We start from the raw sequence: 17,636 nt of genomic DNA, 5'->3' as shown, positions 1-17,636 counted from the left end.
ATGAAAAATGGTGTTACTACAGCAAACGAACCCCACAACCAAGAAAATAACTCACGCATTATTTGAACGTTTAATAAGAGTGGGTGGTATAATTTACGCGTGTATAGAATTCGACATTTTTATTAGTGCAAAAGAGCGGATACGCGAAAACGAAATGACACTACCAATACTTAGTTACCCCCTTGTTCAATGACGCTCTACACACACACCAACACACAAACACTCTACGATACACAGGCGAGCGCAGGCGATATACGAAAAGTCAAAATCATTTCGGCTGTAGTTACGCAGTCAATTTTGTTTATCTTCTTGTTTTTTGCTAATTTTATTCCCAGCTTGGAAGTTTTTTTTTAAATTAAGGCCCCTTTATACGATTGTTATTTTTGTACAAAAAAATGTCTCTCAGTATATTGGCAAGGTATCACTGCAGCAAATCGCATTTCGTTTAAATTATCAGCTGCAGCAAGAAGTAATTTCCTGTTTGTTTAAGTAAATATTTTACGGTAATACAGCAAAGCACAGCTTTGCGACAGAGACTTTTGATATTTTGTTTTTATCGTATTGAGTTGCGAAAATTAAAACAAAACAGCCGAAACGCAGTGGACAATCAGCGATCGCTTTCTAGCGCTGTTGCTGCCGTGTGTTGCTTGCGTTGCATCCCATTTGTAACCCAGCCAACGGAGAAGTAGTCGCTCGTCATACGCGCTCGTGTACGCTCCTCTTATACCCTTGCACTGAATAGGGATAGCGCTGCCGTGCGAATATCTGCTAACGCGCTGGCTAAACAGCCGACATAGCCGTCAATCTAGTTCGCTGATAAAACCATGGCGGCGACCATTCTGTAGCATAATGCTTGACTCTCATATGTAAAACACCTATAACACAACAAGTACTAGCCAATCCATCGTTTCAGAGCAACATTACACAATGAAAACAAAAAAAAAAAACAACCAGAAAATGGCAAAAACATTTACTATTCTTTAATGCTCATGCAAAATTAGAGTACTTTCTAAGAAATAAACGAGAGAGTAATTGAAAACACAACTTTACGTTGAGCGATAGAAGCCGTAGTGGTTTATCACAACACATGCTACTTCATAACTACCAACTATTTTATTCTAATCCTCCATCTAGTGGCAAACAATAAAAGTCCGTTAGTAAAAAGACACGTGTTCGTTTCAAAGGTGTTGATCTCTTTTTAACCGCCAAAATCGATACCGTTCACACACGTTCACAACCTGCATTGGTATAAAACAGATCTGGTATAATCAGATTGGAAGGTAACTCACGCAACTGTCAAATCCAAACGTCAGCTAACGTGTGCCGCACACAGGGCACTCACTCACTCACAGAAGGTGTTCAAAACAATAACAAACCTGCCCGGTACCGGGGCCTAAGAAGAATTCTGACCGTGAATATGTTTAAACCATCGCGATGTCTTTCCTCAATAGTTCGCCGAACAATCACGCAAACTTGCTACAAGCGAGTGCATCTTACTGGGAATGCCGCTGTAAAGAAGTTTATTGACTCCGAAAATGATTACGCAAGTGCTGTTTTACGGAATGTTGTACTCAAGCGGAGCTTGGAGATACCGACCGTGGTGCCCGAAATACCCGAAGATATGGACAACATACTGCAAATACACCGCGACTGGTGTGCTGGTGAGCCGGAAAAGGTATTACTGCTTTTGAAGCACATCGTTGCTTCGGTTCGACGCACGTGCGATGAGACATCACCGCTGGAAGATGTGCGATTTACCGAATTCATCACAACATTCGTGAAGCTCGTGCCAACCTTTACCGACACACAGCTGTCCCAAGCACTGGAAACGCTAGCCTGCCTGGAGGAGATCAAAACCATTTACGAACCCAACTATCTCCTTCTCTGGACCACGCTGGACAGTGAATGTTTAGAGCGTGTCGCACTCTGGAACACGGAGCAGTTACTGCACTTCGCCGACCAATGGTATCCGCTCCGGTTGGTCAAGCAGGGCAAGTTCGTCTACAAAGCAATCTGGAAGATAAGCAATAGACTCCGGAAACTTCCACCCGAACAGTTGCTGAAGACCGTGTTCTACATAAATCTAACGCGCGTCCCGGTGGAAAACATGATGGACATCGAGACGAACTTCCAGCAAAACTTTGACGCGTTCACGATCGATAACATCGCGGTGTTGTGCATGGGGTTCTTTAAAACCGAAACTCCGATCCGGAACAGTGAGTTGCTGGAGAAAATTTACTACAAACTAACAGCGGATCTGCCCACGGTGCACGACATTGCACTGACGGCAATTTTGAAGCTGTTGCGATACTCGTCCCGCATACCGAACGTTGCGTCGATGCAGAAACTGCTAGATGCGCTTGTACCGGAGATACCGAGACTTTCGCTGCTGGCTTGTCTACATGTGGCCCTGCTTGGAAGCGACATTCACATCTGCCATCGGGGTACGCTGGAGTTGATAGTGGACAAGTTTGTCGACAACATGGACAATCTGCGGCTGAAGGATGCGGAGAGGATTGCGTTCGTGCTAGCGCACGGTAATATTTCTCTAACGGACAACCGCGAAATGAAGTTGCTGAGAGCCATTCTAGCGGACGTACCGAACCGTGTGAGGGAAATTGTACAGTACCCGAAATGTTACGTATCGCTGTTACATTTCCTTTCGCTGCGCAACATCTACGATCCGGTGTGCATTTCTGGGGCATTCGATCGAAGGTTCCTGCAGTTAGCGTACAGCAAAAATATTGGAGGTGCTGGTCGGGAAGCTGTTTCCCTGGATGCATTTATCGCTATTAATCTAGCCAACGGGGGAGTTTACAGTGGGAATCGTTTTCCGGAACCGGCGTTCCGGTTGGTGTGTAAGCTTACACAAGACTACCTGCCAAATCCAAAGTACAAACTGACCAAATCTGATCGTATGCTGTTGGATATTCAAGCAACCTTTACTACACTCTGGAAGGTGCCGTGCCAGATAATGCATCTGTTGCCCCATTATCAGCGACCCGATATATTGTTCTGCTTCGATGAACGCACCCGGAAAGTTGTAGCACTAGGTGAACGAGACGGCGAGGCGTGTGTGCCCAATACGCACGACATTTTGAAGCGGGAGAACGTCTTAGGTGAGCGTAGTTGTGATAATAGTTTGCGGCTTGTTGCAATCGTTGTTGGATCGTGGAACTGTTACGTACGCAACGATCGGCGCCGTACTGGAGGGTATGCGATGAAGCTGGACCAATTAAAAAGACTTAATTATGAAACGATTGAGGTGAGAATTAAACCTTCCACTGTCTGCATGTGCTTTATGGATTAATGTTATCTTCTTTACACACTTTCGCTAAACAGATACCTTGGTACGAGTGGCCGGTCTATTCGCGGGACGATATGCGAAAGTATCTCGAGGGTAAACTGTCACCGTTTCTCAGCGCAGGGACGGTAAAAAAACGTAAGACGGAGATAATGAAATAAAACCCACTGTGTGTGCACAAAAACAAAACTCTTACGTACAAATCTATTCATAAGCGAAGGTGAGAAACATACATTATCGCCTACTCTAACAGCTTCGTTAACGTTTTCTTTGTATACTCGTACACCACGAACAGTACCGCCGTGGCAGGAATGGTTCGCACGATCGTGGGCAGCAGTCCGTTGTAGAAAGCCAGCACACCCTCCTTGCGGAAAATGTCCAGCCCGACCTGGGTCATGCTTGCCCGCATACTGTACACCTGGATCCGGCTCTTGATGACATCCGCAGGGAAGATAACGGTCCACAGGGCCACACCACCGACCGCACCAGCCACCATCGTTCGCAGCGCCCCAATATCGTCCTTCGTCTGTCCCGGGCGGGTAAAGAACTCCCGCGTCGCCTCATACCCACCAAAGAAAAAGAAGTAACCGGGCATTTCGCGTGCAAACGTCGACGTTAACCCACGGAACATGCCCGGGATCCCTTCCGTGCGCAGAATCTGGCTCGCGAGTGCGTACGACGATATAGTCGGTCGACGCTTCCCATCATTGCCGGCCGTTTCGCGCAACGCCTGCAGCTTGCACTTGATCAGCTCGGTCGGGCAGAGCGTGAAGGAGGAGAAGAACGCGGCCAGAAAGCCGGCGGTGGCATTCTCCAGCGTGGACAATTCCGCCACGGACGGTTTGTGCATTGCGCTACCGACGACCTGCTGGCAGGCACCGTACGCAGCAAATAATACTGAGTTTTCTGCCACATTTGCTACCACCGCCGGGAGCGTGCCGGCGTACAGGCCTCGCACGATACCGTCCCGCTTGAATGTTTGCACCGTACAGTTGACGAACCCCTTGTACAACCCGGGGAATGTTTGCATCTTCACCTTCACCGTATCCATCGGCTGGCTGACGTATACGAGCGCGACACCTCCTGTTGCGAGTAAAAGACGGCAAACGGTGGTTTAGTACGGAAACATCCGGGCACACCACTTAACTAACCTAAACATCCGGCCACGAAATCAATCATGCCGGTTTTCAAACTACTAGTTTCTCCTTTGCTGTGCATTGTTACGAGCAGGTATGTTGGTCGGGAACGCGTCCAAAAGCGTACGCAAAACAGACGCACTTAAAGGTACGGTGGACAAGGAGTTGATTAGACGCAGTTGAATTGTTTGATACGACGCAACTCCTACACCAATCGGCTACACGTTCGATAACTCTTCACCACTGGAGCACTTTACCGCAACCGTTCGAAGCCCGCTGTTGCTAGCATCGAGATAATTAAACGCTAATACCCCTAATGGCCAAATGTGTTTGACCATTCGGACCCGTTCGTCTCTAGCACGAGAGCGATATTTTGAACGGCACCAGGCACAATGTGATGATTGATAACGCCTTCCAAGACGGCGAAACGTCAGCTCCGTGCTTATCGCGCTGTCCCGTGTTGTCAGCCTGGAGCTATTTGTTTTTGCCCTGGGCGTTTGTTGTCGCGGGCAACTCGCGCACACGACGCAGCGATAGGACCGCTCCGTCCGACGGTACCCGTGCCATACACAACCTTACGGATTTGTTGCGTCATATCGGATGCGGGCCGTTGATTCACGGTGGGCCGTACTTTACCACGTGTATGTAAGTCGATTACGCCGAATCGGATGACGATAATGAATGACATTCGACGCTTGCGTTGCGTGAGAACCTCACGGGATGAGTTCCAGCAAAGAAACGTAAACAAACCATGCAAACGCTACCGATACGAAGCTTACATCAGTGGAATGAGAATAAAGAAAAGTGGATATGACTTCCTTGTAATAAATATTAATAATGTGTATCATTACAGAACTTTCCTGTCATTTGTGTTGTAATATTTTGAATTGATTATTAATTTCAGTGCGACTGCAATATTGCGCGCAACATTGCATGCGATTTGAAATTTGTAACTTCAATTATAAAATTATTATTAAAAAAATATTTATTATTACTTTAGATTTTTAACACGGCATTGATCATTGCGAGTTAAGAGCCCATAGCTAAAAACGCATAATGCGCCTAAGTCAATAGTATATAACGAAAATTTGTATAGGCGTAGTACTCACATACGCCTTGCGATAACCTCGTTGACGGCATTCGAGAGGGAGATGTGTTGAAGAGAATTTTTCAGAAAGATCTCACTTATTATGAAGGATATTAAACTCGTGAACTGTGAAGGTTCTGATATGCTGGCTACCTCATTAGAATGCCCACTTCCTGCAGTGCAATGTTAGGTAAGTAGGTATGTTAGACTCCATATTAGTATGGAGTAGATGAGATATTTAACTCATATATACACATATTAGATATTCACTTATTAATTTGATATATTACAATATATATATATTTATAAATAGAAGAAAACCAACCCAAAACATCAAACATTTTCATTATGGCATCATATAGAAATAGCTGGAGGCGCCTAGTACTTCACTGGGGCAATCAATAATATCTGGTAAAAATTCTACTAATTATACTAATATTTTACAAGAATTCTTGTTTCAATCATGTAGAATTCACTCAGAATATTCACACAAAAATCGATTCTGTATCCTTAAAAAATATTTTCTCATGATGATGTATTGCTGGAGGCGCCTAGTACTTCACTGTGGCACTAGGATGTCTGAGGTAAACACGCTAGAAAGATCATGCAACACACAGAGTTGTGTGCTGTAAATTATTATACAATCGGGAAGAGTCCAAGTTCCGCTACTTACTTGTGAATTCCTAGAATTTTCGGTCTTGGTCCAGGAGTTACCAAGGCATCTATCATCCTTAAAGATCGGAGATCCTAACTCCTGACCCATCCAACACAAACCGAACACTTCTCATCGCGTCATGCACATCCCGCCACGCTCCTAAATGAAACAACGCGTTATCTTTTATATATTTATTACGTTCTATTTATAATACACTTGGCCTTTTTAAAGGACAGCGCTACTCTGTTCATTACTTGGTTTTCCTTTGCACTTTTTATCGTGTTGACAGTGTTCAGCATCTGCATGGCTATGTTTTTACCTTCCCCCATCCCCCCCCTCCCCCCCTCCCCCCTCCACCACGTCCTTTTATAAATTCTGTTTATAAGGTTACGCCCACATCGCGTTGCCGTTTGGATGCCTATTCACACTAAACCAGAATCAGTAATATACTTCTTCAGGATCCATTTCACCATGCGTGTGATACGAACCATGCTGCTTAGATCCTTAACTCTGTGAAAGGATATTACGTGTATTATGTATTTTTTTTTCTTCTTTGTTTCCATTTGATTGTTAACACACAAATTCTATTTGTAATTATTGAATAGACAGGGACAGGGCAAACCAAACAATGGCGTCTCAAAGAAAGGGAACGGATAGCTTATTGGAGGTTCGTGATGGGAGTGGAGCTCCCTGGTTGCCGTTCGGTGACACTTAAACACATTAACATTGCTGACATTAATAGGATCGATAGGTCGATGCGTGGAAGATATAACACTGAACGGTAGGATATGCTCTTACGAAGACAAACTCAGCAGGCAGCTAGCTGCCCGTAGCCACTGTGCAAATGATATCCCGCCGACTGCGCCCCAAGCAATCCTCGAAGAGTTGCGAACGTAAACACGATAAATGTGTTGGTGCTCCTACTCGCGGCACCGAAGACGTTCCGCAACGCAAAACATTAATGCGGGATGGTGCATTTGGTCCTTCCTGAGATACAGTGAAATTAGCGATGGATGTACTACGACCTACAGGAAACGATAGTCTATACAGTGGAGGAGAGATATTCAAATGATGATGTGTTGTCTCTTTTTGGTTTTTGGCACATTTATACTCCCGGGACCCCAGGAAGCGTCTCTGATCCTGCTCACTCTCGAAGGTTTTACCGACAGCGACTCCTTCGTTCATTCATTCACCTACAGCCATATGACAGATTCTTGGGTGTGTGTGTGTTTTTTGTTTTCCTTTTTGTGCTTGTAATATTCGTAGTGCAATCCGCATCGTGACGTGGTCGAACGATGCACTTTGCAAAAATAGGTTCTGCAACAGTTTTTTGGTGGGACCGTTAAATTACTATATTCGTTTGTGTTGTGCTGCGACGCCCCCTTTGTCGCACACATTACGCTTCGGCCTGTCGTTGTCCGCTCGGCGTGTACCGCAACATTAAACCCGTCCAGTGCAGATATTTCCCCCATCACGGACGGTAATGCTTGCGTCCATCCTCACCCCGCACTTGCTCGCTTCGTAGCAAAAAAGGGAAAAGGGGCCGCCAAGCTGTCACGGCCCAGTGACAGGGCCGTGCGGCTTAACAGCGGCTGCTTAGACGCGCTAATCAGCAGCGGTAATCTCTGGATCTGCGACGCTGGTCTTGTTCCGGTTGGAAGAGTACCGAGCAGCCGGGAAAGGGTTTTCGTGCTGAGTGGGAGTGGGAGCAATGCACTAACACTACTTCGCAGCTTACTGCTGACGGCGAGCAGTACTAGCAGGGTTAGACATCGGTTATTTATGGTGGACATCCAGACCACGTCCATCTTGTTTCTCAGTCAAAATTCGTACTTTTCCACACGCGGCTCATCGGTCGCCCCTGACAGCACTGTACACTAGGGTCGTTGATCATGCCGAGCGTATAGTACATCGCTCCCTATCTTTGTTCCACCCAACTGGCAGAGAGAGAGAGAGAGATGAGAGGCTGACGCGCACCTACCCGCACCTTAGTAGTAGGTGGGGAATGGGTGGTAGGCGGCAGCCGAGGAGCTGTGCTGGTTGATGGGTGGCGAGGCAATGTTTTGCTTCATCGAATGGTGGTAGTTGGTCGAGCTGACCTGGTGGTGATGGTGATGGTGGTGATGGTGATGGTACGCACCGAACCCGCGCGTCGGCGACACGACATGGCGGGGCGGTGGCGGTGGCGGCGGCGCCGGTTGACCGGTCGCATCCGACAGCAGCCGGTTGTTCTGCTCGAAGATCAGGTGGGTGGCCGGGTCGCTCACCAGCAGCCGATGGTTGCCAGCGGCCAGCTGGTCGCCGGCGAGCAAACGGTGATGGTCGGCGGGCTGTATCTGGGAGGAGATGAAGGACGCGTGGCGGACCGCGTGGTGCGAACCGTTGTTCACCGGATGGTGCGTGCCGGTGTTGGAGCTGAGATCGAGCGACACCATCCGTATCATGTCCGGATGGTGGTGGCTGCTGTACGAGATGGCGGGTGTCGGTGGCGACTGCACCAGGTAGCTGGAGCTTCGGCTGAGGTCCACCGTCACCGATTGGTCCGCATCCGAGTCTTGGCTCTGCACGTGCTCCTGCACGAGATGCTGCAGCTGCGTTTGCTCCAGCTGGAACGATTCCTGCTGCTGCTGCTGTTGCGTGTGTTGTTGCGATTGTTGTTGTTGCTGCTGTTGTTGCTGTTGTTGTTGCTGTTGTTGTTGCTGCTGCTGTTGCTGCTGCGTCTGATGTTGATGGTGATGATGCTGATGTTGATGTTGATGGTGTTGTTGCCCCTGTTGTTGTTGTTGTTGTTGCTGCTGCTGCTGCTGCTGATGATGATGTTGCTGGGATTGTTGCTGCTGCTGCTGTTGTTGCTGCTGCTGTTGCTGGGGTTGTTGCTGTTGCTGCTCGCGCTCGCTGAGAATGTCATAAATGTGATGGTGGTAGCGGTTGAAGTGCAGATTACCGCTCGCCTGCGTTGACAGCTGGAAGTTTGAATGGTGATATGCGGATACGGACGACCGCGAGGACATATCCAACCCCTGGAAGTCGGAGGAGTCGCCGATGCTGTTGCGCTGGAAGTCCACCAGCTCGTCATTGCCGTACTTGATGCGCATGTCGGCGGTCGCGGGCAGGTTGGCCCCACCGATCGTGCGTCCCGCCTCGCCGTACTTCTGGTGCTGGATGAACTCGGCCGCGCTGCTGCCCGCGCTCGACCCACTGTTCGCCGCACCCGCCGCCGCCGCCGCACTCGACAGCTTCAGCTTCTCGTCCGTCGGCACCGCGTTCACCGAGAGGTTCTCGGCGATGACGATGCTGTTGTCCTCGTCGCTGGACAGCTGCTGCATGTGGTGCGCGTCCTTGAGGTTCGACTCGAAGCTCTCCAGCGTGAGCGAGCTGATCGTTTTCGCGTCCTGGCGCCGCGCCCCGCTGTAGTTGCTGTCCGTCGGCCCGAAGTCGTACCGCGGCAACGACGGCGTCGACGCGGGCGATATCAGATCGTGCTCGGCGTAGATCTGCCGCGAGCTGGACCGCACCGGCGAACCGCCGACGATGTGCTGCCGGCTGGAGGTGCTCGGGGTGGCCGCGTAGCCGAAGTCGCCGGTTGGCTCCGGCGACAGCGCGCTGCGCACCGAGTCCACGCTGGAGGTTAGCTTGTGCGGCGTGCCCTGCAGCTGCTGGCTCAGGTGCTGGCCCTCGTAGTTGAGCATCTCGCTCTCCTCGTAGATGGCGATCTTTTCGCGCGACTTCGGCCGGCTGGCGGCCGCACCGCCCGCACCGCGCATCGCCAGCAGGCTCGCGTCGTTCGCGGACTGCGCGGTGTACTGCGATATCGAGTTGAGCTGCATCGAGAAGTGGTGCGACTTCAGCAGCTTCATGTCGTCGACCGACTCGTCGATGCTGCTCGCGCTGAACGCGTTCGCCGGGACGTTGGCGGGGGCCGCGTCCGTCCCGCCGCCCGGATCGATGTGGTTGATGTTTAGGCCCTGGTTCTGGTTGCTGTTCGTGCTGATCTCCGCCTCCGTGATGATGTTGCTGACCGAGTTGAGTGCCGCCTCGACCAGCATGCTGGCGGACGTCGGTATCGTGTTGATCGTGTTGCGCCCCGCACTGGCGCCGGTGTTGTTGTAGAACGACCCCAGCAGCGTCTGGTGGTTGAAGTGACCCTGGAACGCGTGGCTCTGGAACGACGGCAGATCCGGCAGGTTCAGGCCGGTGAAGTTCGACGTGTACTGCTGGATCTGCGCGTGGGAGCTCTGCTGGTTCTGGTTGTTCGAATCCACCACGTCCAGGATGGTCGAGTTGTCGTCGTCCTCCTCCTCGTCGTCCGCCACGTTCGGTGGCGGCGTGTTCACGTTCCCGTTCATGATCAGCTTGGTGAGGAAGTCGCGCCCCGTTACCGCGCTCAGCATCACGCCCGGTTCGCCCTGCTGCCCGTCACCGCCCGGGAGCTGGTCCGCATCGCTGATCCACTTCTTGCTGCCCTTGCTGATTACCAGCCCGGCGTTCCCGCCCCCGTTGATGTACTCCTTGTACTTCAAGTTGCTCGCCAGCGACGCCATGTCGACGAAGCTGCCGTCCACCTCGTTGACGCCCTTCATGTCGTCATCGCTGCCGGTCTTGTACTGCATGGCGGCCGCCGTGCCGGCGTCCAGCTGGCTTGATATGTTCAGACGGTGCAGCTGGCTGACGTTCAGGCTGTTCGCCTTCGACTGGTCGTCCGGCAGCGGGTGGACGAGGTGCTGCATGTCCTCCAGCCGATCGCCGCGGCCCTCGTCCAAACCCTGCTGCTCGATCATGCTCTTCCGTATGTCCTCCGCGTTGCCCCCGTTGCTGCCGGTCGCCGTGCCGATGGCGGCCACCTTCGCGATGTCCTTCAGGTTGTTGTTCAGTATGGAGGTGATCTTGGTGGAGAGCAGCGACAAGTTGCTCTCGTTGCGGCAGAGATCGTTGAACGATTCGAGAATGTTTTTCGTCTTCAGCAGGTTGTTCGAGAACGGGGACGGCAGGCGGGACAGCTGCTGGTGGTGGTGGTGGTGATGGTGCAGCGTCTGCTCCTCCTGGTCCGCCTTCGCCATCACCTGCTCGTCCAGCGCCGGGTGCTGCGGGTCGGTGTGCAGCTCGTGCTGGTGCTGCTGCAGCTGGCCGCCGGTCGCCTGGTCCCCGGTGTCCTGCTGCTCCTCCGCCTGCTGCACGGACAGCTGCTGTTGCCGCAGCAACTTTTGCTGGTGCAGCTCTGCGTCCTTCTGCAGCACGTCGACCAGCTGGTGCTGCGGCGCGGTTGATGGATGCGTTGAGAGGCGCGGGGGCGCGGGCGGTGTGTTGGGGTAGTCCAGCTGTTGGGGTGATTGTTGGGGCAGGTGTTGCTGCGGCGCAACCTTGGTCGGGTCGCCCGAGTCCTGCGGGAGACGCGGCGCGAGCTCCGCTGGTTGCTGCAGCTGCGACTGGTGCTGCTGCTGCTGCAGGGACGTCTCGTCGAAGTGGTTGAGATGCCGGGAGCGCTTCTTCCTTTCCACCTTCTCCGTCGGGTATCCGCCCTCCTCCGAAGCGGACGACTTGTGTCGCTGACGACGCTGCACCTCATCTGTGAATTGATCGTTAGAGCAAGGGTTGATTGTACATACATTAGCAAGAGCGGGTCGCGCCAGAGAACGTCACGGAAGGTAAGGGCTGGAAGCTCAACACAATTACCGATGATACCGTCATTCAAGCCGCCGGAGTAGGCGTCGAACGTGTACGCCACGCTGCGCTCGATCTTCGGCATCTGCTCCTGCGTGTACCCGTGCACCTTCTTGTAGTGAAACTGCAGACACTGTTTGGTGGTAAAGGCAGCCGTACACTCGTTCTCCGCGCACCTGAAACGGAACACAACGATTAGCGCCAACGTCCATGCACCGAACGGCACCGCCGCGTACTTGAAAGGCCGCACGCCGGAGTGCGTGAGCATGTGGATCTTCAGGTTCGAGCGGTTCTGGAACAGCTTCTGGCAGCGCGGGCAGCTCACCACGGCCGAGTTGCGGCTGTGCACCTCCTTCGAGTGTCGCTGCAAGGCGGCCCGCGACCCGAGCAGCTTCGAGCAGAGCTTGCACTGGAAGTCCCGCAGCACGTCCGCCATATCGCTGTGCATCCGCTTGATGTGAACCTTCAGCTTCTGCGGCTGGCAGAACTTCCGGCCGCAGAAGTCGCACAGCGGCCGCGTGCGCTGCGGGTTGGCACTGCAGCCGTACGTCCGGTGCATCTCCAGGTAGTTGAGCCGCAGGAAGAACTGCGAATGGAAGAACGCACAGCCCGGGGTCGGGCATTAGTCGGGCGGGCGGCCGGCGAGATGCGGCTACCTAATTACCTTTTGACAGAATTGACACTGATATGCACCCTTGCCGTCGTGCAGCTTTTCGGCGTGCTTCATGATGTTCTCCTTGCCGAGCACGGCCGCACCGCACACCTTGCAGTGGTACTTGCGGATCGTGAGGCTAAACCCGGGATCGTGAAACACCGAGCAGTGCGTCCGGTAGTAGAACGGATGGTCGAACTTGAGGTTGCAGCCGCCACAGTCTGGAAAAGGTTGGAAAACAGAAGCAGGTCGTCCGGGCAGGCGGTCCCACAGATCACCCCGCGCCCCATTACTTACTCGTCTTTTCCATCTTCTTCTTGCCCCAGGCGGAGTTGCTGTCGTTGCTCCAGTACAGCAGCTCCGTGCCCGGTTCCAGGTCCCGGCTCGTCACGAAGTGGATGCCGCCGTCATGCACCTGCAGCACGCAGTTCTTCTGCTCCCTGTTCCGCGCCGGCCGGATGTAGCGCAACCAGTTGGAGAAGTGCTTGTTCTCCGTGCTCGTGTACGTCGACTTCGCACCGTCGAACGTCTCGAACATGTGGCGCATCGTGCAGTCGTCCTGGATTTCCGTCTCGCGCACTATCTGCCCCGTCAGTGGGCCGATCTTCGTATACTTCGCAACGAACGTGGTCGTGTAGATGCTCAACCCATGACCGCCGGCGGTGCGGCTTTTCGGCGCCGACTCGCCCCTGTCCGCCCCCATCGTGCCGGCAAAGCTGGACGACGAGGAGGAGGATGGTGGCGGGGGCGGCGGTAAGGAACCCTTCGACTCCATCATCGAGTCCTGGTCCTGGTGCTCTGGGGCGGGCGGTTGCAGATCCTGCAGCTGGTGCTGCTTGGCGGTGTTGTGTTGCTCCTGCTGCTGCACCGCTTCGTGCTGCGTTGTGCTGCTGATGGCGTTGCTCGCGCCCGACTGTGGACACAGCCGCAGCTCGAACTCCGGCGGCACGGACACCTCGGAGAAGGAGGGATTCAGCTCCAGCTTCCCGTTCGCCCGACTGCCCTCCCCACCGTCGTCATCTTCGTCGTCCACATCGTCGTCCTCGTCCTCGTCCTCGTCCTCGTACTGGTCGTCCATATCGTCGTCCAGGTCCTCCCCGCTGCCGGGCGGCTTGAGGAACAGCTTGTGCTTCTTTATCAAGTCCTCGTTCTGCTCCAGCCACTGGTTAAGCTCGATTTTGTTGCTGATCGCCCGCAGCGGTGTGTTGAGCGGGCAGAGGTCAGCGCCGTGCTTGATGCTACACCCGGTGCACACCTTGTTCTTGGTGGTGCCCGCACCCTTCGCCTTCCGCTGCCCGGCTGGGGCATGCTGGAGCTGCAGCTGCTTCGCTTGGCTGGCGAAGCTGGCCTTCTCGTGCGGTCCGGCGTCGGTGCCTCGCGTACCCGGTAGCGGCCGGTACTCCTGCTCCTCGTACTCGATGTGCAGATCCACGTTGCCCGAGTCTGCCGCATTGGCCCGGCGGCCCCGCTTCCGCGGTCCACCACCGTACGCCGCCCCTTCCAGTGCCGGGCCCGTTCGCGACCGGTCCAAAACCGGTCCCTTCTTCACGTGCGCCGGCACGGTCGGCTTCTCGTCGACCGGCGCCGACTCGAACTCGCACTGGTCGAAAAAGTTCGACGTCGTCGGAAGCTCCTCCGCGGTGTGCGACTTGCGCTCCAGCTTCTGCTTCTCCTCCAGCTCGGTCTTGATCTTCTCGGCGATGCGATAGTCCAGCACCTCCGTCTCCGTGTTGAGCGAATCCTCTGAAACCGATCCCATCGTGCTGCTGATCGAGTCCTGCTGCACCTCGTTGCTCTGCTGGGGTTGATTCGCCGGCGGCGGGTGCGTTTTGCGCATCGTCTTCTTCACCAGATCGTCCAGCAGGTACGCATCGTGACTGGCAACGTTCGACTCCTGCTCTTTTGCGTCGCCGAGAAAGCCGTCGCCCTTGCGCACCGGATCGCCGTCGGGCGCCTCCTCGTCCCCCTTGCCGGCCATCGCCTCCTTATCATCTCCCTCCTCCTCTTCCTCCTCCTCTTCCTCCTCCTCCTCATCCTCATCCTCCTCCTCCATGTCTTCCTCCTCCTCCTCGTCGTCGTCTTCCTCGCCACCACCACCACCACCGCCACCGTCATCCTCCTCAGGTACGGCCGTAGAATCTTCGTCGTGGTGCGGCAGATCCGAAGGCTCGTCCGACAATGCTTTTTCGCTGAAGGATACCATCTTACCGCTTCGGCGATTATCGAGCTTATGGATTATATTTACATTCTTGTTAAATTGTACTTTCTTGGTTTTCTTCCCCATGCTGCCGGGCGCTTTTGTGCCGCCGAAGCTGATTGATGATGAGTGCAGCTGCGGCTGCTGTTCCAGCTGTTGCTGCTCCTCGCGCAGCGGCTCGGGAAGTGGTTGCTTGCCGCGGGCACCTGATTTCGTCCGGACGCCCTTGCTGGCAGCTCCCTGCGCCTTCGCCGGTAACGTTTCGCCGTGGAATCTGTGCAAACAAAGGGGAGTACAGTTAGCAACACTCAGCATCAACACATTCTATAATACTCTATATTATAAACGCTATTGTAAAAGCTCTTGAAAATGTATCACCCTAACTACTCAATTTTCTATTCGTACTCATACCTTTGACTATGACGTCATTACAACAATTACATATCAGGATTTGTTGAGGTATCTATCAATATTTCTTTCACTACCAGTGATGTGCTTAATGAATCTTTCGTGAGGAGTCACTCATATGAAGAAGAGTCATTCATGTGAATCTTTCGTGAGGAGTCACTCAAATCTTTTAAGAAGAGTTATTTATATGAATCTTTAGTGAGGAGTCACTCATATGAAGAAGAGTCATTCATATGAATCTTTAACGAAGAATCAGTTGAATTTTTTAAGGAGAGTTAATCATATGAATCTTTCGTGAGGAGTCACTCAAATCTTTTAAGAAAAGTCATTCATGTGAATCTTTAGTGAAGAGTCACTCAAATCTTTTAAGAAGAGTTATTCATATGAATCTTTCTCGAGGTGTTACTCAAATCTTTTAAGAAGAGTTATTCATGTGAATCTTTAGCGAGGAGTCACTCATATGAAGAAGAATTATTCATATGAATCTTTGGCGAGTCACTCAAATCTTTTAAGAAGAGTTAACCATATGAATCTTTAGCGAAGAGTCACTCAAGTCTTTTAAGAAGAGTTATTCATATGAATCTTTAGTGAGGAGTCACTCAAATCTTTGGAGAAGAGTTATTCATATGAATCTTTCGTGAGGAGTCACTCAAATCTTTGCAGAAGGGTCATTCATGTGAATCTTTAGCGAGGAGTCACTCACATCATTTAAGAAGAGTCATTCATGTGAATCTTTAGCGAGGAGTCACTCAAATCTTTTAAGAAGAGTAATTCATGTGAATCTTTAGTGAGGAGTCACAATCCTTTTAGGTAGAGTTATTAATATGAAACGTTAGTGAGTGGTCACTCAAATCGAGAAATCGACCCTCAAAAGATTCATGAAACCTCAATGCTGAGCCGAATCATTCAGAAATAGAGATTCTGATACACTCGTTCAGTTCAGAATCGGAATCAGATTCACCCACACATATATCTGAACAGTCACAAACCAGAACATCGTTCTTTTGCTTTTAATAGCGAGGAAAACAAACAACTCGCAATCTTCGCCCGACCTCTGCACCTACCCATTGAGCAGTGGGGGGTCCTTCTTCCAGCAGTTGCTCTCAGCCAGCTTCAGCAGGAACGAAACGAACTCCACATCGTTCTTGAACAGCAGCACGTTCCGCAGTGTGTCCCACTTCTCCGCGTTCTTCGTGCCGATGTAGATGTTCTTGCTGAACTGCTGATGGCGATACTTCTTGACTCGTGCCTCCGGGGCGGTGGCAGGGGCGTTGCCGGTACCCTTGCCACCGTCCGCCCCATCCGACCGGTGTCCCCGGTGGTGCTGCTGCTGCTGGTGGTGGCCGACGGTTGATTGAAAGAACGCACTCTGGCCCTGCTGCGGTGGGGGCGGTGGCGGTTGCGGTTGCGTCAGCGCCGGTCCCACCACCCCCAACCCGCTCGCTACGGCCATTGCCGCGCCGCCACTGCCGAAGCTGCTGCCGCCCTCGTTCGAACCATCCTTCGCGTCGTACGCGGACGAAAAGAAGGACGAGGACGAGTTCGAGTTGCCGCCACCGCCGCTAACGATGTGATGGCGGCCAACGAGCCCTTCGAACGGCCCGTCCGACTTTTCGCTGGTGGTGTCGTTCGAATAGTGGGCGCTCTGCTTGCTCGAGCTGCTGCTGCTGTTGTTGGTCGTGGTGGTCGCCGTGCCGCTGCGCTTGATCAGATTCGCAATTGGTGAGTCGATGTCACTGTCCAGAATTTTGGGCATTTTACACCAAGGATTTCTTTGATTTTTTGTTTGTTGCGTTCAAATGTTAGGTTAGGTTTTGTTTTGTTGTTTGTGCGGTTCGGGATGAAAGAGAAAAAAACGTTCGGTTAAAGCGTTGCGATGGCGCTGTGAAACGGCTGTCAGAGTTGGTATGCTAAATTCCTTATGTAATGTTCACACTTTCGCAACCGTTTCTAGCAGTTTCGCGGTGCTGCATCATCATCCACAGCCGTGCTGCGAACTAAAACATCAACCCCAAACAGTTCATTTCCTTTTTTTTTTTGTTTTTTTTTTCTTAAACTGCTGCTTTAATGAATTTCCGTTCGCTGTTTTTTTTTCCTTCTCCACCCTCGTTTTGGGGTGGGTTTTCCCTTTTTTTTTGGGGGGGTTTTAATGGCGAGCCAACTCTTGATATCCACTTTCACTGCCAAGGAAAGAACTTCCTGAGCACACACACACACAGACGTACACACACTTTCACATCCAGGCCCCAACGAACTAACACCACTCAGCGCCACACTCTACCTTCCCCTCCCGCTTCCCCCACGGTTTCCCAACCACTAAGGGGGAACTTTCCGCTGTGCTTTACTGCCGCTTCCTTTTCGGGCATTCCGGGTTGGTGGTGGTCGCCGTGGCCATTATCTGGCACATCTGGGCCCTGTCCCCCGCAAAAACGGGCACCCAACGCGGCTGCGGCTGATTTTCGCACAGAAAGGAAAAACGAACCTCCCGCAGGACACGTAGACTTTCACACGGGCGGTACCGCAGCAGCAGTAATGCAAT

At 52.3% G+C, this 17,636-nt stretch overlaps 3 protein-coding genes across 3 annotated transcripts; 1 reads left to right on the top strand and 2 right to left on the bottom strand.

The window, feature by feature from the left end:
- The first annotated feature begins 1,417 nt into the window (after window positions 1-1,417).
- On the top strand, window positions 1,418-3,465 carry LOC128719539 (uncharacterized). The gene is made up of 2 exons (XM_053813169.1): window positions 1,418-3,265; window positions 3,343-3,465. The coding sequence occupies exons 1-2, from the start codon at window positions 1,418-1,420 to the stop codon at window positions 3,463-3,465; spliced, it is 1,971 nt and encodes a 656-aa protein (XP_053669144.1).
- Window positions 3,466-3,545: 80 nt separating this feature from the next.
- On the bottom strand, window positions 3,546-4,522 carry LOC128708084 (mitochondrial ornithine transporter 1). Its single transcript, XM_053803045.1, has 2 exons — window positions 4,456-4,522; window positions 3,546-4,387 (listed from the first exon to the last, which is right to left on the bottom strand). Exons 1-2 carry the CDS (start codon window positions 4,520-4,522, stop codon window positions 3,546-3,548), a joined length of 909 nt encoding a protein of 302 aa, XP_053659020.1.
- A 3,648-nt stretch (window positions 4,523-8,170) lies between these two features.
- LOC128718127 (uncharacterized) lies at window positions 8,171-16,853 on the bottom strand. Its single transcript, XM_053811803.1, has 6 exons — window positions 16,162-16,853; window positions 12,790-14,963; window positions 12,505-12,713; window positions 12,077-12,426; window positions 11,853-12,016; window positions 8,171-11,745 (listed from the first exon to the last, which is right to left on the bottom strand). Exons 1-6 carry the CDS (start codon window positions 16,851-16,853, stop codon window positions 8,171-8,173), a joined length of 7,164 nt encoding a protein of 2,387 aa, XP_053667778.1.
- Window positions 16,854-17,636: the final 783 nt, after the last annotated feature.

The sequence above is a fragment of the Anopheles marshallii genome, chromosome X (genome assembly GCF_943734725.1).
Source record: "Anopheles marshallii chromosome X, idAnoMarsDA_429_01, whole genome shotgun sequence".
Classification (NCBI taxonomy): domain Eukaryota; kingdom Metazoa; phylum Arthropoda; class Insecta; order Diptera; family Culicidae; genus Anopheles; species Anopheles marshallii.
This window is presented reverse-complemented; position numbering and strand designations above follow the sequence as displayed.

What these genes read in the sequence shown, in the direction of transcription:
- LOC128719539 (XM_053813169.1), top strand. Translation starts at nt 1,418, where the DNA reads ATGTTTAAACCATCGCGATGTCTTTCCTCAATAGTTCGCCGAACAATC. An exon ending in TTAATTATGAAACGATTGAG is followed by an intron (nt 3,266 to 3,342) that starts GTGAGAATTAAA and finishes TTCGCTAAACAG; the next exon opens with ATACCTTGGTACGAGTGGCC.
- LOC128708084 (XM_053803045.1), bottom strand. Translation starts at nt 4,522, where the DNA reads ATGCACAGCAAAGGAGAAACTAGTAGTTTGAAAACCGGCATGATTGAT. An exon ending in TTTCGTGGCCGGATGTTTAG is followed by an intron (nt 4,388 to 4,455) that starts GTTAGTTAAGTG and finishes TACTCGCAACAG; the next exon opens with GAGGTGTCGCGCTCGTATAC.
- LOC128718127 (XM_053811803.1), bottom strand. Translation starts at nt 16,853, where the DNA reads ATGCCCAAAATTCTGGACAGTGACATCGACTCACCAATTGCGAATCTG. An exon ending in GACCCCCCACTGCTCAATGG is followed by an intron (nt 14,964 to 16,161) that starts GTAGGTGCAGAG and finishes TTGTTTGCACAG; the next exon opens with ATTCCACGGCGAAACGTTAC. An exon ending in CTTGAATGACGGTATCATCG is followed by an intron (nt 11,746 to 11,852) that starts GTAATTGTGTTG and finishes ATCAATTCACAG; the next exon opens with ATGAGGTGCAGCGTCGTCAG.